The sequence below is a fragment of the Geotrypetes seraphini genome, chromosome 2 (assembly GCF_902459505.1).
Source record: "Geotrypetes seraphini chromosome 2, aGeoSer1.1, whole genome shotgun sequence".
Taxonomy (NCBI): Eukaryota; Metazoa; Chordata; class Amphibia; order Gymnophiona; family Dermophiidae; genus Geotrypetes; species Geotrypetes seraphini.
In genome coordinates this window covers 334,504,856-334,520,752 of record NC_047085.1, presented here as the reverse complement: position 1 = coordinate 334,520,752, position 15,897 = coordinate 334,504,856, and the positions used below count along the sequence as shown (strand labels likewise).

The 15,897-nt window shown below is 43.7% G+C and overlaps 1 protein-coding gene across 1 annotated transcript in view; it reads right to left on the bottom strand.

Annotated features, from left to right (window-relative positions):
• Positions 1-15,897, bottom strand: part of LOC117353835 (POU domain, class 6, transcription factor 2-like) — a 392,747-nt gene that overhangs the window by 362,130 nt on the left and 14,720 nt on the right. The window contains exon 2 of the mRNA XM_033930243.1: positions 1,888-2,059. Coding sequence (XP_033786134.1) covers positions 1,888-2,053 — 166 coding nt within the window. The 5' untranslated portion in view covers positions 2,054-2,059. The remainder of the gene's footprint in view (positions 1-1,887; positions 2,060-15,897) is intronic.

The window sequence follows — 15,897 nt, the reverse complement described above, 5'->3', positions numbered from 1 at the left end:
AGGCAGGCCAGCAGTATGACAGAACAAGTCACAGTCTTTCACTGGTATGAAATGAACTGAAACAAACGCACCATAAAAACGGAGTTTTGCATCCCCAGAAACACCACCTACTGAGAGGACAGAAGAAATTTAAACTACATCTCTTGTTTTTCTATGAAGTATGCTTTTCCTGAAAGTGAATTCTAAGTTTAGTGATTTTCACCATATTCACGTTGCCCTGCAAGAGAGGAGGGATGTGCCACCAGAAATTTTTTCATTTAATTCCCCCCCCCACACACACACACACTTCAAATCAAATGTCACTAATGCATACTTTTCCTTAAAAGTGTGTTATATGCGCATAGTTCATACTCTTTCCCAATACTGCATGCATGCGTGATATCACATACAATCAGTAAAGAGACGACACTGTGTGCATATAACACACACTCAAGTGCACATTAAATGCAAATGTTATGCACTCTTATTTGTGAATGACATTCGTTTCAGATGACAGCCCATCCTTGCGGGACAAGGTGAATAGAAAGAAATTGAAAACTTTCCTATTCCAGTCTGCTTTTGACCCTTCTTAATCACTGGTATAAGAGCCCTGTCTTTTATTAGGGGCACGAGTTATACGCCACCAGAGACCACGTACTAAATATAATTTATTTTAGCCTTTATTATATTTTAAATGTCTTTAGTAGTGTATGGATGGTTTCATTTTCCCTGATTATGTACTTAATTCTTTATTTTGCATCACTTTGATTTGCTTGTGCAAATTTGGCAGTAAAGCAAAAGTTAATACATGATAAATTAATTAACTGTGGCATAACAAAATCTTGGAATGTTATAATATCTTTTCTCAAGAATGGAGCAGCAGTGGAGGTTCAAATTGTCAGTCAAGTCACTTGCATCTGTCCAGCCAACCACTTGTGGGTATTGTTTTGTTGTTTTTTGTTGTTTTTTAAAGGTGCAGTTTCTAAATTCAAATAAGCATCTAAGCTACTAAAAAAAATAAAGTGATGTACACATCACAGGGTGAGAGCACAAACAGTAGACAGAAGCATGAATTTGAACACTACTTCCAATACAGTGAATACGGATATGTAGGGGGCACCTGGCTGCAGGTACCTATCACTCAAATTCCTGCCTTAGCAGCCTTATTCATCCTCCTTATCGGAGATCAAGAGTTGTCAGAGGAAGCTGGCAGATTGTCATTCATAACAACGGCAGGTAGATGGACACAAAATTAGTGGCATTTTGGCAAATGATTTTTTTTCTGGCTTGTTGAAGGGCTGAGACAACTACTTATGCTCTCACCATGATAAATGTTAGCGATTTTGGGGAGCTTTTCAAATTCTTTTTTTCGACTTCAAAATCAACTTGGGATGGCACTATGGCCCCAAGAAGATGCTTTTTATGTCCAAGGTAGTTACTGCCAAGGAACATATTTCAACTCTTAACAACAAGGACATCCCTTTTAGAATATTGTTTCATTGAGAAAAAAAAAGAATTCCAGCACTGTCCATTGAAACCTTTGATTCCCGTGTCTGTGATGACCCATAATAAACCAAAATGCTGGAATGGATGTTGGTATAGTGATTGCTTATTGCCATTTCTCACCTACAAATCAAACTTTGGGGATGCGCACCCAAGAAGTCTTTAATTTCCATGAGGGCCACATCTCCCCCCACCTCCGAGAATAAAAGTCGAACAGTTGTACGCTTTCCAAAAGCACAACATAATGACCAAGTACTGCATAGCATAGCACTTTGCGAGGAAATTGAGTACACAAAAGAAAGCAGGAGAGAGAGACACACACACGAGGTGGGGGGGGAGTGCTCTTCTGGCTAACACGATAGTTCCCCCCCCCAAAAAAAAATCAGAATAGCTAGACAGACTTACCGAAGAGCTTGCTGGGAGTGTCCTCGCTGTCATTTGATGCCACGGGCGCAAGCAGGGGCTCATTCACCTCCTTGTCTGAAGTCGCTGCCTTGTCCTCACCTCTGGACTCTGCGTTCATTTCACACTGCAGCGACAGCAGGGGCTTACTGACTTGTCCAGCTATCATTGGATCCTAGGACGGGAATGGGGTGGGTGGGAGGAAGGAGGGGGAGGGGGTAAAAAAAAAATAAGAATGAGGGAGGGAAGTGGTAGCTTTCCCTCTCCGTACACTGTCTTTTCACTTCAGCTTCCTCGCGCGCGCTCCCTCTTATCTCTGGCAGCTTGCGCTGTTACCGCTGGCTGCAGTCAAGTGAAGAGCTATTACAGATCCAATGAGTTTTCCATTATTCCCCACCCTATTAAAGCCCAACTGGCATGTGAGAGATTCAAGAGTCTGCGGGGGGGGGGGGGGGGGGAGGAGAGGGAGGGGGTGGAAGAGTACACAGCAACTTCTTTGAAAGCAGAATAACCAACACAGCTTTAATTTGGGCTGCGCTTTGCAAGTACTGTTTTACAGCTCGCTCTGTGCTTAATGCAGTAAGGAAACAGCAACAACAACAAAAAACCACCAACAACTGCTGTGAAAGAATTCCAACAGCACAAAAAGAGTGAACAGTCGATAACTATTTCAAGAACAATTCCTGCTTCCAGAGAGCTACTTGGGCAGAAGACAGACTTTTTTTTTTTTTTTTTTTTTTTTTAAACAAACTAATAATTAACATAAAACAGTTTCCACAAGACTGAAGGGAAGGGCTCGGGTCAATTTACAGAAGTGAGATTAAGATGCAAACACATTAGAAGGCAGTAACAAACATTTACAGCGGTTTCTTTTCCAAATAAGATTGGTGAAGATACTTACAAACTGCTGTGATTGTGCCTGGGATGGCGAAAGGGGGCGTTACACGCCCAAAGTTTTTAGAGGCCTCTTGATGAGTTGGATCGGTTTATCTTTGTCTCAGTCAGAAGGGCATTTGGGGGGGTCAAGGTATCATGCCCAGAACGCCCCATAACTCCAGATACCCAGTCAAAGATGCACCCTCAAAAGGGGCTCATTTGTTATATTCGAAAAATTTTCAATAATAGATGTTGAAATAGAAAGTACAGAACTCAGAAGTGAGATCCCCACCACTGCCCCCCCCCCCCAAAAAAAAATAAATAAAATAAAACATGGATCGGAGTGACCTGGTTGTACTCTCTGGCAGCTATTTATTTTTGGAGTTCACGCCTAAATGCTTTCTAAGCAGAGAACAGGTGACCAGCCTGCAAGTAGGTTGGCTAGTGTGCTCCCTGCGTCCCATTACCACATTGGTCGATGCTTGCCTGTGGGGCTTTTAATGTATTCATGTCTGAAAAGTGAATTTTGATATGACACATGATAATCTATGAAAATGTTAATCAATACAAATAGTTTAAACTGTCATGAAATGCACTTCTGTAGTCAATACCCATATTGCTGCAAACATTGTCACTGTCGCTGGGGCTTAATTTGAACAGCACTTAAATATTGCACTCCCACCCCCCTTTGCATCAATGCACTCCTCTTCAAATACTGCAGGTAAACGCATTTTCTCCCTATTTAAGGCTGAAGCACTCAGAGCACATTTAGCCAAGCCGAATCCTCCCTTTTGAATACCTTGATAGGTCCACTGGAGGGCAAAATTAATACTTAATTGAATCTCACAGTCATCAAAATAATCAATACTTTTTTATTATTTATTCTTTACAGTCTGTTGACTGGTTCAACCCTCAGAGGGAATGGTGGAAAGGATTCATGGCTCTGAAACACTGTCATTTAACAAGGTAATTTTCAGCAGGGCATTAGGGGATGTGAAACATATAATAAAACAAAAATGGTGGCTTATAATAGGAAGAAAGAAAAGAATTATATTTCTGCCATCTAACAAAACAGGATAAATTAAAAAAAAAGGGCAAGTACTGGGAAAAAGAAAAGGGAGAAAAGCAACAGAGAGAGAGAGGTGATGGTGCTATTGGCGTGTGATGGGGGAGTGGAAAGCTGGCTTTTGAAGGGTTTTATCATATCAAGAACAGAGCTGAGCTTTCATAATGCTGGCATTTCTCATTCTGACAATCCTAAACAAGTGGAAAGGATGAGACCGCTGATATCATCTTTCATCACATTCCCCAGCATAAGAACCGACATGACAGCTCCTCTCCCCTTTACACTGTTAATTACTAAATAAAATACTGCTCCTTGTCAGTGTTAGATTAGCAGCACAACCATTACTACCATTGTTTTTGTATGTTTTCGTATTATTAACCCAATAATACCTACACTCAACTTCTCAGGAAAGAAGTTAGGAATCCATACAGATATATATATATAATCAATTGAATAAGTGTGAGCATATTATCTGATAAGATCTGATATATTTGGTGACAATCAGGGTGTGGTATAGGGAATGAAACGGGGACAAATTTTTCCCCGTAGTAACTCAATTTTACTGTCCTGTCCCCGTGAGTTTTGTTGCTGTCGCCGTCCCTGTCCCATTCCTATAAGCTCAAGCACAAGCCTTGAACACTTATGATTTTAAAGGGTTTGAGACTTGTGCAGATGAGGACAGAGTTTGCAGGGGCAGAAAAAGAACTTGCCTGGATGGGAAAATAGTTCATAGACAACCCCGCGAAAGACAAAGGCGCGCGCCGACAACTGAGCGCAAGATGGAGGCGCACGCCGAAGAAAATTACAGTTTTTAGGGGCTCCGACGGGGGGTTTTGTTGGGGAGCCCCCCCAGTTTACTTAATAGAGATCGCGCCGGCGTTGTGGGGGGGTTTGGGGGGTTGTAACCCTCCACATTTTACTGTAAACTTAACTTTTTCCCTAAAAACAGGGAAAAAGTGAAGTTTTCAGTAAAATGTGGGGGATTACAACCCCCCACGCCCCCCATAATGCCCCCACAACAATCTCTATTAAGTAAATTGGGGGGGTTCCCCCCACGCCCCCCCCCGTCAGAGCCGTAAAAACAGTAATTTTCTGTGGCGCACGCCTCCGCGCTGCGCTCAATTGTCTGCGCGCGCCTTTGTCCCGGCGCGCTTTTGACCTGACACCGGGAAAATAGGTTCCCTTGGGGGCAGGGGAAAATTTGTCCCCGTGTCATTCTCTAGTGAAAAGAGAAAGATCCATAAGGACTCCTGGATCCATTATCTGAACATTTCATGGCTTTTTATAATCTTTCGCAAGAGTGGTCCTGAGTTTATGCTTTTTCAACAGTGATTGCCAACACATCTAAAGCATTATCACAATTCTGCATTTCTATAGACACTGCAGGCTCTTTTTTCAAAAGAGAATACAGGGCATGGGTCAAGAAACTCCTTTTGGACCTTTGAGCAATTGTTTTTTCGCTAAATGTTCAGTCTGGTTACTGCGTAGGCCTGTCTGAATTGAGAAACTGCACACTGAGGAGCAAATGGAGGCCTATGTAAGTGTGATAAGTAAGCAATGAACAGTGAGGTTTGCTTACTTTTGAAATCAGAGTCCTGCTACTTACGGGGGAAATGGCCTCAAGAGGGCAAAGCCACACTCATTACTATGCCTAGCCGCAGCACTCATGAGTCAACAGAACATCAATAAGTTATGATGCCTCTACTGGCAGCCCTTCCAGAAGTGAGAGGAAGAAGTTCCTGAATGCACAAGCGATCAGATTCTCTAAACAGTGCCATTATCGGCAGCCACCTTCAAAAGCGGCGCTGATCGAGTGTGAATCATGCAACGGCGCTGTTTTGAGAATCGCGGCTACGTGAAAGGTAGGCACCGGAAATGTAGGCCAGGGTTTTAAAGGCCTACATTTCTGGTGCCTTTCACATGAATTGCACCCAAGGCCACTTCCAGCATTAACCATAACATAAGAATAGCCTTACTGGGTCAGACCAATGGTCCATCAAGCCCAGTAGCCTGTTCTCACCATGGCCAATCCAGGTCACTAGTACCTGGCCAAAACCCAAGAAGTAGCAATATTCCATGCTACCGATACAGGGCAAGCAGTGGCTTCCCCCGTGTCTTTCTCAATAACAGACTATGGACTTTTCCTCCAGGAACTTGTCCAAACTTTTCTTAAAACCATCTACGCTATCCGCTCTTACCACATCCTCTGCCAATGTGTTCCAGAGCTTAGATGGAACAACAGCAGTTAGGCGCCTTCATCTTTTTAACAGCTTTTTAATTGGTGCAGTCAATTAGTGTGCCAATTGAGCGCTGTTTTGAAAATCCAGGTCAAGGTGCTTATGAAACATATGATTAAATATCCAAGAAATTACCTCACATGGAGGAACTTTGCAGACATGAAGGTACAGTAAGGTATGCATTAGTGGATTTACTTAACATGCACAATTTTCCACTAGTCTTATAAACAATTTACCAGCTAATCAGGTTCAAAAACATTATTAAACATAGAAACATGACAGCAGATAAAGGCCAAATGGCCCATCCAGTCTGCCCATCTGCAGCATCCACTGTCTCCTCCTCTCCCTAAGACATCCCACATGCCTATCCCATGCTTTCTTGAATTCAGACACAGTCTTTGTCTCCACCACCTCTTCCGGGAGACTATTCCACACAACTACCACCATTTCTGTAAAATAGAATTTCCTTAGATTACTCATGAGCCTTATCACCTCTTAACTTCATCCTATGCCCTCTCATTCCAGAGTTTTCCTCCATTTGAAAAAGGTTTACCTCCTGTACATTAACGCCACAGAGGTATTTAAACATCTCTATCATATTTCCTCTCTCCCGCTTTTCTTCCAGAGTATACATATTGAGGTATAAGTCTGGTCCCCATATCCTTTATGACAAAAACCACTAACCAATTTTGTAGCAGCTGTCTAGACCAGGGGTGGGCAATTCCAGTCCTCGAGAGTCGGAGTCAGACCAGGTTTTCAGGATATCCACAATAATTGTTCATGAGATAGATTTGCATCTCAAGGAGGCAGTGCATGCAAATCCATCTCATACATATTCATTGTGGATATCCTGAAAACCTGACCTGGCTCTGGCTCTCGAGGACCGGAATTGCCTACCCCTGGTCTAGACTGACTCCATCCTATTTATATCTTTTTGAAGGTGCAGTCTCTAGAATCACACACAGTACAGTATTCCAAATGGGGCCTCACCAGAGACACGTACTGTACAATGGAAGTATCCAGTGGTGTACCAAGGGGGGGGCGGTCTGCCCCGGGTGCAGCCTTAGGAGGGGTGCACAGCCAGCCCGGTCCCTATCGTGCTCCCACCCTTCCAGCAAGAGCAGCAAACCTAACCTCCAGTAGCGTCGGCTTCTTCGCGGCTTGCTCCTCCCTCTGCCACGTCACTTATGACATCATCAGCAATGCTGCACCGGCAGGAGAAAGCCGCGAAGCAGCCGACGCTACTGGAGGGAGGTTTTATGCTCTCACTGGGAGGGTCGGAAAGGTTCACTTGGGGGGGAGAGATAGGAGGGTCAGCGGGGGTTTGGCTGGGAGGGGAGAGAAGCGGTCTGCCTCGGGTGCTCCAAGGCCTGGTGCCATTATCTTCTTCGGGCAGCAGCAGCGTTTACAATTTGCTGCTGTTGCCGGCTTCAGGCCTTCCTCTCTGCCGGGTCCTGCCTACTTCCTGTTTTCATGAAGACAGGACCCGACAGAGAGGAAGGCCTGAAGCCGGCAACAGCAGTGAATTGTGAATGCTGCTGCTGCCCAAAGAAGTTCAGGACACCGGGCCTTGGGTGACAGAAGGAGGAAAGGGAGAAGAGGGGGAGAGAATTGGGGATAGTGTTGCTCTACCCAACTGGAGGGAATGAAAGGAGATGCCAGGGCTTAAAGGGAAGAAGAGACGCCAGGGCATGGAGGGAAGGAGGAAGGTATGCCAGATCAAGGGAAAAGGAAGGGGGAAAGGAAGGAGGAGATGTCAGAGCATGGAGGGGGAGGGAGAGATGGAAGAAAAGGTAAGGAGAGAGATGCTGGGAATCAGGGAAGGGATGATGCCAGACTATGAGGTGGGAAGGAAAGAAAGGAGAAGAGAGAGATGCCAGAGCATAGGGGAGGGGATGGTGACAGAGAAAGAAAACCAGAGAGGTGACAGAGTTGAAATCAATCATATACAAAGGAGAGAAGAGGCACGGAATAGATAGTTTATGGAAGGAGCATAGAAAGAGGGAATATGCCATATGGAAGAGAGAGAGAGAGAGGGTGCACACTGGATAGAAAGAGCACAGAGGGCAGTGAATGGAAGGGGCGAGATAGAGGGTGAACAGTAGATGGAAGGGGTAGAGAGAGGGAAACAGACACTGAATGGAAGTGTGGGGGAGAGGAAGGACAGCTGCTGAATGGAAGTGTGAGGGAAAGGGGGAGCAGATGCTGGAAGGAAGTGGGGAGGAGAAAGAAAAAAAGGGCACATGCAGGATTGAGGGAAGAGGATAGAGTTAGTTACTGGAAGGAGTGAGGGAAAGAGGTGGCAAGCTATAGGTAGACACAGTGAAAGAAGGAAATTGAGGACTGAATAGTAAAAAAGAATTTAGACAAAAGCAGAAAATAAATTGAGAAGGAAGACCAGGGAAGAACAGGAGGAAGGGAGCGGAGAGAGATTCCAGAGCAGGGGGGAAGGAGAGGAGACAGATACCAGACCAATGGGGTGAAAAGAGAGATGGAAGTGGGAGGCATACAGTTTCTGGAAGGGACATAGAAGGAGAGAAGATGCCATATAGGGGCAGAGAGATGGCAGACAGTGGATGGAAGGAAGAGAGTAACAAGAAGATGAGGAAAGCAGAAACCAGAGAAGACAAAGGTAGAACAAAAATTTTCTATTTATTTATTGCTTTAGGAGACATGTGTCACTGTTTCTGTGGTATTGCATTGTATGCAGAGTCCAACTTCTTGCTGGTTCAATTTAACCTTTGTCTATATATTTCTATTTTATCCCCCCCTTTACAAAACTATGGAGCGTTTTTTAGCACCAGCCGTGGTGGTAGCAGCTCTGATGCTCAAAATTCTATGAGCGTCAGAGCTGTTACCACCGTGGCTAAAATCCACACTACAGTTTTGTAAAAGGGGGAGGGGTAAGTTTGTGATTACATATTCCATACTAGGCGAAGGTGTTTTCTGTGTTCTGTGTATTTGAAAGGCATGGTTTTCTGTTAGGATTCACTGCAGGATTGATCTATATTAGTCTGGCTTGTTTAGTTTTACAATGGGTGTATTGCTGTTGTACTTCTCACTGCAGTATGTAAGATGCTGCCTTATCCTAGGTACTCATATGTGACATGTGGCTTGTTACTAAAAATCATGTTTTTCGTACAGATGGGGGGAGGTGCCAAAAAATGATGGGCCCCGGCTGTCACACATGCTAAGTACGCCACTGGCAGTATCATCTCCTTTTTCCTACATATGAAATCCAGTAAAATAATATCACTGAATAACAAATCTCACAAGAGACCCTGCAGTCAGTCATAATCTGTTGTGGGAAAGCTATGTATGAACTTCTGCATGTTTTAAGTAGACTGAACAGTTCCACCCCCCCCCCCCCCCAGACAGGATTCACAAGTATCTTCTTTATGCCAATATATTCCACCAGAGAAATATATACCAGTATAATATGTATGAAATAATTGCCAATGATTGGGGTGAGGGTGAGGGGAGGTTCTGGCTTTCTTCCTTGGAGGCTTCTATCATATTAATCTCTATCCCAGCACTATATACACCAAGTTTCAAGTTTATTTAAAATTTCTTATACCACCCAATCAAGTCTTCTAGGCGGTGTACAAAAACGCCAAAACAATGCGCCAATTAAAATACAATTTAAACAAAAAAAAAAAAACAGGGGAAATGACATTTTTTAAAGACATTGACAAACGGGAACAAAAGGGAAGAAGGGTTAGAACTACAGTTGATAGAAAGAAAGAAAACACTCAAGAGAAAGAATAACAAAGGGAGGGGGAACTGAAGGTAGAAACCTTTCTTGAATCTAAGTCGGCCTTAAAAGTACAGTTTAAGTTACAAAAGCATCAAGGAAGAGCATTCCTGAACTCATGACTATTTGTAGCATGTAGAGAACCGAGGCTCGTCACTGCTCTTCCTTTATTCTCACACTGTTGTTTTCTCTCCCTTTGCTTCATGTGCTCGGTCCCCATTGAATGTTCATGATTGCAGCGATCTAGTGTTGCCCACTGGGTAGGACTTGGTCCATTTTGAACTGATCTAATGTCTCACGTCATCAAGCTAAAAGGTATGACCACTAATGGAACAGCATCAGCTCTCTTTAGGCTGCCTGAGAATCAAGGATGAAGTTCAGGTTTTCAAAATGGAACACTTTACCACCTAATCCCACTCAATACAACAGGCTAAACCAGTTCTACTTTTGCCCCCACTGCATCTATGAACTTGTAGTTCAAATTTTTTATTTATGTATTTTTATTTATTTAAATATTTATTTACTCTTATTTATTTCCTCCTCCCCCCTCTTTTGCAAAACCGTAGCGTGTTTTTTTTGTGCCGGCCACGACAGTAACAGCTCTGATGCTCATAGACTTCCTATGAGTGTCAGAGCTGTTACAGTGGCAGCCGGGCTAAAAACTGCGCTACAGTTTTGTGAAAGGAGGGTTATATTAATTAATTAATTATCTAGAAGGGTCCTCCGCTCCATAAGCTTTCATTCATATCTACTCAGGAATTTTATGCTAAAACTTATATCCCCTCCCAATTTCCTTAGGCGAGGCATTGCTACAATAGTCTTCTGCCAGGATCCATCAACCAAGGTGCCTCCTGGAACCCTGTACTTAGTGCAGTCATTAGGGGATCAAAATCATATGCCACCTTTTAGAAGCCAAATAGTAGACCTAAATCTAGACAGCAAAGTTATGGTCATGTAGATTTAGGCCCAGTCTCAGCTTCATGTTTGTATGGCTGAAAAGCAGACATACCAAATAATATGCATTAGGCTTGTGATACACATTTGGTTTCTTTTCCAGGTCACATATCAAGGCCTCAAGCTTTTATAAGTGGCAGGGCAAGCTAAGATGAAAAAGGAAGTGCAGGACTTTTCAGCCTAAGTTGTGCTGGAGACCTGCTACAGTATATCCCACCCACTCCATAAAAGGAAGTTTGTGTTGGCTGAAAGATCCCACTCTTCTTTTCCATCTGACTTCCCCCTCCCCCCGTGATGACTTCTGGCTACTACCCACAGCAGCAAGGGAGAACTGCTGGTGAAGTGAAAGGGGAAGATGTTGGTCTATGGTATGGGAAAGAGGGTACAAGTAAATACTAGACAATGGCAGCAATAGGGGAGAGATTGGAGGAAAAGAAGAAGTAGAGATAAGGAGAATACTGAGCCATTGAGTATTTGGGGGCTTCTGGACAATTGGGGGTAGAGAGGAGGAAGTGTTACATTGGAGGAGGAGATGAGATGAGAGATTGAGGGATGCTGGATCACAGGGGAAGACAAGAAGGTTCTGGCCTATAAGCAAGGTTTCTGGAATGCAGAAGAGGGATAGAAAAGATGCTGGTCAACCTCTCCCTTCCATCTCTTCTTCCCCCCCCTCCCACATTGGTGTGGCATCCATCATCTTTTCTTCCCTTCTCCAATGATCTGGCATCTCTCTCCTTCCCTTCCCTCTCCCACACCCCCATTGTCGGGCATTTCACTCTCTCTTCTCACTTTCTCCCACTTCAATCAGCATCTGCCCCCTTTCTTTCCCTTCAACCCAATTCCATGCAGTATCCTTCCCCTTATATCTCTCCCCTTCTCCTGCACACCAATTCCATCAGCCCCTTTCTCTCCTTCCACCACCCTTCCATACCACCCTGCCCCCTTTCTCTTCATCCACCACCTTTCCATACCATTGTTCTCACAACCCTTCCATTCTACCCTGCCCCCTATCTCTCCCTCCACCACCCTTCCATTCTCCTTTCTCCCTCCCCCTCCAAACATTGCAGCTGCTGGCAATGGGTTACCCCCTTACGGCAATGCCCCTCCCCCACAGTAAGGGCAATGCCCCCTGCAGCAATGGGCCCCCCCCCCCCGGAGCAACGGCAACACGGTCAATCTGTTACAGGAAAGTCCCGCGATGACTGCTTCTGCCGGTCCATCCCCCTCCAACATCATTTCTTCCAGAGCAAGTAAGTGACATTGGAGGGAGTTGGACCGGCAGAAGCAGTCATCGCGGGACCTTCCAGTAACATATCTGGCTGCGTTGCCATTGCTGTAGGCGGGGGAGCGGTCTGTTGCTGTTGCTGGGGGCTGGGGCTGTTGCTGCAGGGGGAGGGCCCGTTGCCATTGCTGTTGCTGTGGGGGGGCCCATTGCTGTTTAAAAATATAGCAAGGTGAGTTGTCCTCCTTCAGCGGGCCCCCCTCAAAGTTTCAGGCCCTAAGCACATGCCTATTGAGCCTGTTGATAATCTGGCCCTGGTTACAGTGTGGAAAGAAACAATTGCATGGAAAGTTCTCTCCAAATGAAGTGAAAAATGCCACAGCTGCACTGCTAAAAGTGATGTTGCAAAACAGTCTACTGCATGTCTTTGAATTGTTTTTGAAACACTGCAAAAAATGTATTGAATGTGAAGGACACTACTTTGAAAAAGAAAAATTTTCAGATTCCTTGGAGTCATTCAATTCTGACTTTTAAAAAACCCCACGAATATACCCTGAATGCACCACAAGAAAAACCTCTTTCATTGGACTTCAATCTCACTCACTGAAGTGGTACATATCAGTTTAATAGTTAAATAGTTTAATAGTTATCCAAAAGTTCAAATTATCTTTCCCCTCACTAAAAGGCGTAACCTACATTGGAAAACTAGGGAAATCTCTTCAAAACTACAGAGCTTTGGAATAATTTCCCTGCCCAGCTGCGCAACCTGGGCTCTTTCCAACTATTCCCAAGACACCTGAAATCTTGGCTATTTTCAAAAATGTACATTTCCGCTTCCCCCTACCACAAACTCCCACTGTACTTCCCTTTTAAATTTTGTAAACCGTGTCGAGCTCTATATTTATAGAGAAGATAAGTTTAGAGGGGCATAATCGAAAGGGATGTCTAAGTCCAACTCGCAAGTCATCCAAAATAAAAAAAACAGCTTAAGACACATTTTCGAAAAATACGTCCAAATTTTTTTTCATTTCGAAAATCGTCTAATTATACGTCCTGCTGATATGATCATCCAAGTCGCTAAATTGTCCATCTTTGTACTACATTTTCGTCCAACTTTTCGTCCAAGTCCAAAACGTCTAGAGGGGTCTGCAAAGTGATGGACTGCACACCCAGGCATGCCACCTAAATAGTGGGGTACCTTACAGGGCACTGCTGTGAACTTCACAAAAAGGGTGCCATGGCTTCTCCTCCTTACAACTCCCTTATAGGTTACGGTGAGCCCCCAAATCATCTCCAGAATCCCCTAGACCCAATTATCTACCACTCCAATAGCCCTTATGACTGCAGGAGCCACTTATATGCCAGTAAAAAGAGTTTGGGGTGTATAGGAGAGTGCATATGTTTCAGTATCAATGCAGTGATTACAGGGGCTTATGGGCATGGGTCCCTAACCCACCCCCAAGACATCTTAAGCTGCCTCTGTGCTGGATGACTAGGCTTTCCTATACCAGGTGGCTAGGTGATGATGATCTGGAGGCTGAATTTTAAAGTTGATTAATATTTTTATGGGGGTGGGGGTTGATGATCACTGGGATAGTGTGTGGGGGTCTGTTTTATGTGTTTGCAGTGCTTATTTGGTGACTTTAGGTGGGTTTTTGTGACTTAGACCATGTTTTACATGTTTTACATGTCCAAGTTCCGATCGTGGGCTGTATAACTTTTGATTATACATGCTGTACGACTAAGTCTAAGCCGGCCACGTCCCGCCCAACTCCCATCCTCGACACTCCTCCCAAAACGCCCCATTTAGCTTTGGTTGTTCAGCGGCACTATGAAGGCCTAGGCCATTTAGAAATATGTCCAAAACCCGTTTTTAGTATCGGCACTTGGACGTATTTGGGAAATGTTCATCCAAGTGCCGACTTAGGACGTTTTTTGGACTTTTTCTCTTTCGATTATGAGCCCCTTAAGGTTTAGTTTAGTTTAGTCTAAATAGTGCCAAGAAACAAACTCAGTAAAGCCTTCTACAACAGTGAGCCAGTAAGCCTTCTAGAACCTACTTAGGCATAGAGCGATTCACAAATTGTAGATTAGATTAGATTTTTATGAAGAGTTTTGTGGACATATAGGCACTCAATGAGCTAGTTACACTATTAAACTTTTTAAATATATTACATATTACTGCATTTTTACATACTCATTAAGCACTTTCACTTCTAGCCTGGTCTGAGCAAGTTCCTAGTTTCAAAGCCCTTTTGCATTTTTAATGAGCACTTGGCTTTTTTTAGCCCTGTCTGAGCATGCTCTCAGTTTTGATTTCCTATCAAGGATCAAACTCAGTGAAGCTCTCTGCAACAGTGAGCCAGAAAATTTCATTGCACTCTTTTATTGAGAGCCAGTCTAAATCTTCTTTATGAGAGAGGCAACAGTTTTTTCAAAACGTACCTTTAAAACACAACCGTTTGGTTTTTAAACAACAAATTTCAAGACTCCTGAGGAAGGTACCCTGAGTACCGCAACACATGCAGCATTGAGTCACTAAATGTTTTTATGTCACTGACAATAAAGGCCCCTACTGGAACATCTCGACCTTCCCATTTTGTTTTGTTTATTTGATTGTTTCCATTGGGATTTACTGCCAGTCAAGCATGAAACATACATTCAGAACAAGGAAAAAAACCCTAACAACAAGGCAGATGAATCCTATACAGTGACAGTCTAATTATGTGCTAACCAAAAGGAACCACCAACAAAGTCAGACTTCAAGGAACCAAAAATTCCAGCAATAGCTTAGGTTCAAGAAATGACAAATCACCACCATTAAAATTTTATATGACTTATAACAGGACATTTTAATAAGTAAAGACAGTCCCATTGTCAAATCCCTTGGGAAGAATCCCGAAAAAGTCCTTTAAGTTACCTTGGGGTTGCCAAAGAAAGATCAGGAAAAAATACAAATATTAGAACCCAGAAATTGTTCATATATATATATCTGAAAAATTATTACGTAACTCCAAAATTCTATCTAGTTCTAGGCAAAGGTTACTAATAGGGTAGATCTAAACACCCTGTACTTTCTTTTTCCTGGATATCCCCAGACTTCTCCACAGTTTGCATCACAGTCAACTACCACTGGTTTGTAAACACCACCGAAGGGGATGTCGTGCTGCACCAACCCAACAGCACAAGATTTTGTTGCAGTTGTCAAACCTTGTTTCCCGATAATCTCACCCCTGGCCAACTTGGGGGCGAATGGAACATTCTACGAACTAGCTCCCTGCTCAGTGAGGCTCATTTCTCCTGATGATTCACAGACAGTGCAGAAGCCAACAAGCATGCTTCTTGGTTCCGCAGAGGTTAGTCTCTTTTCAGGGCTCAAAGATGCCTGCACTGCACTAAGGCCTGACTCATTAAACGTTGGGCCCTTTAAAGCCACTGTAGTGGATCCATAGGTCATGATGCCAGCAACCTCAAGGATGGTCTGAATCAGCTCAAGAACAAAATTTTGCACCCACTGGTACTGTAGATACATATCTTCTTCCCCACTGTAACCAGTACAAATGGGGAGAAAATAGTTTAAAGCAGATACCAACACAGGAGCTGACTAACAGCACTTTTGCTTCAAATACCATCTTGACTCCCACGAGTTTGGGACACTCTTCATCTGGTTTCTCCTCAGAGGCCTGTGTGATATGAGTAGCTCTACAGCATAGCCTCCCAAGTCACTGAAACACACTAGCCTCTTCATCTCTACAAGGTGGTGTCCTTTCAGAGGGGCAAAAATTATAAACTTTGGAACTAAAAGATACCTCTTTTCATGCACTTTAGGGCCTATTTTCATTTTGCCATTCTGTTCTACATTGAAAAGCCTCTAAGGGCATCATTTACTAGGGCTAATGGGATT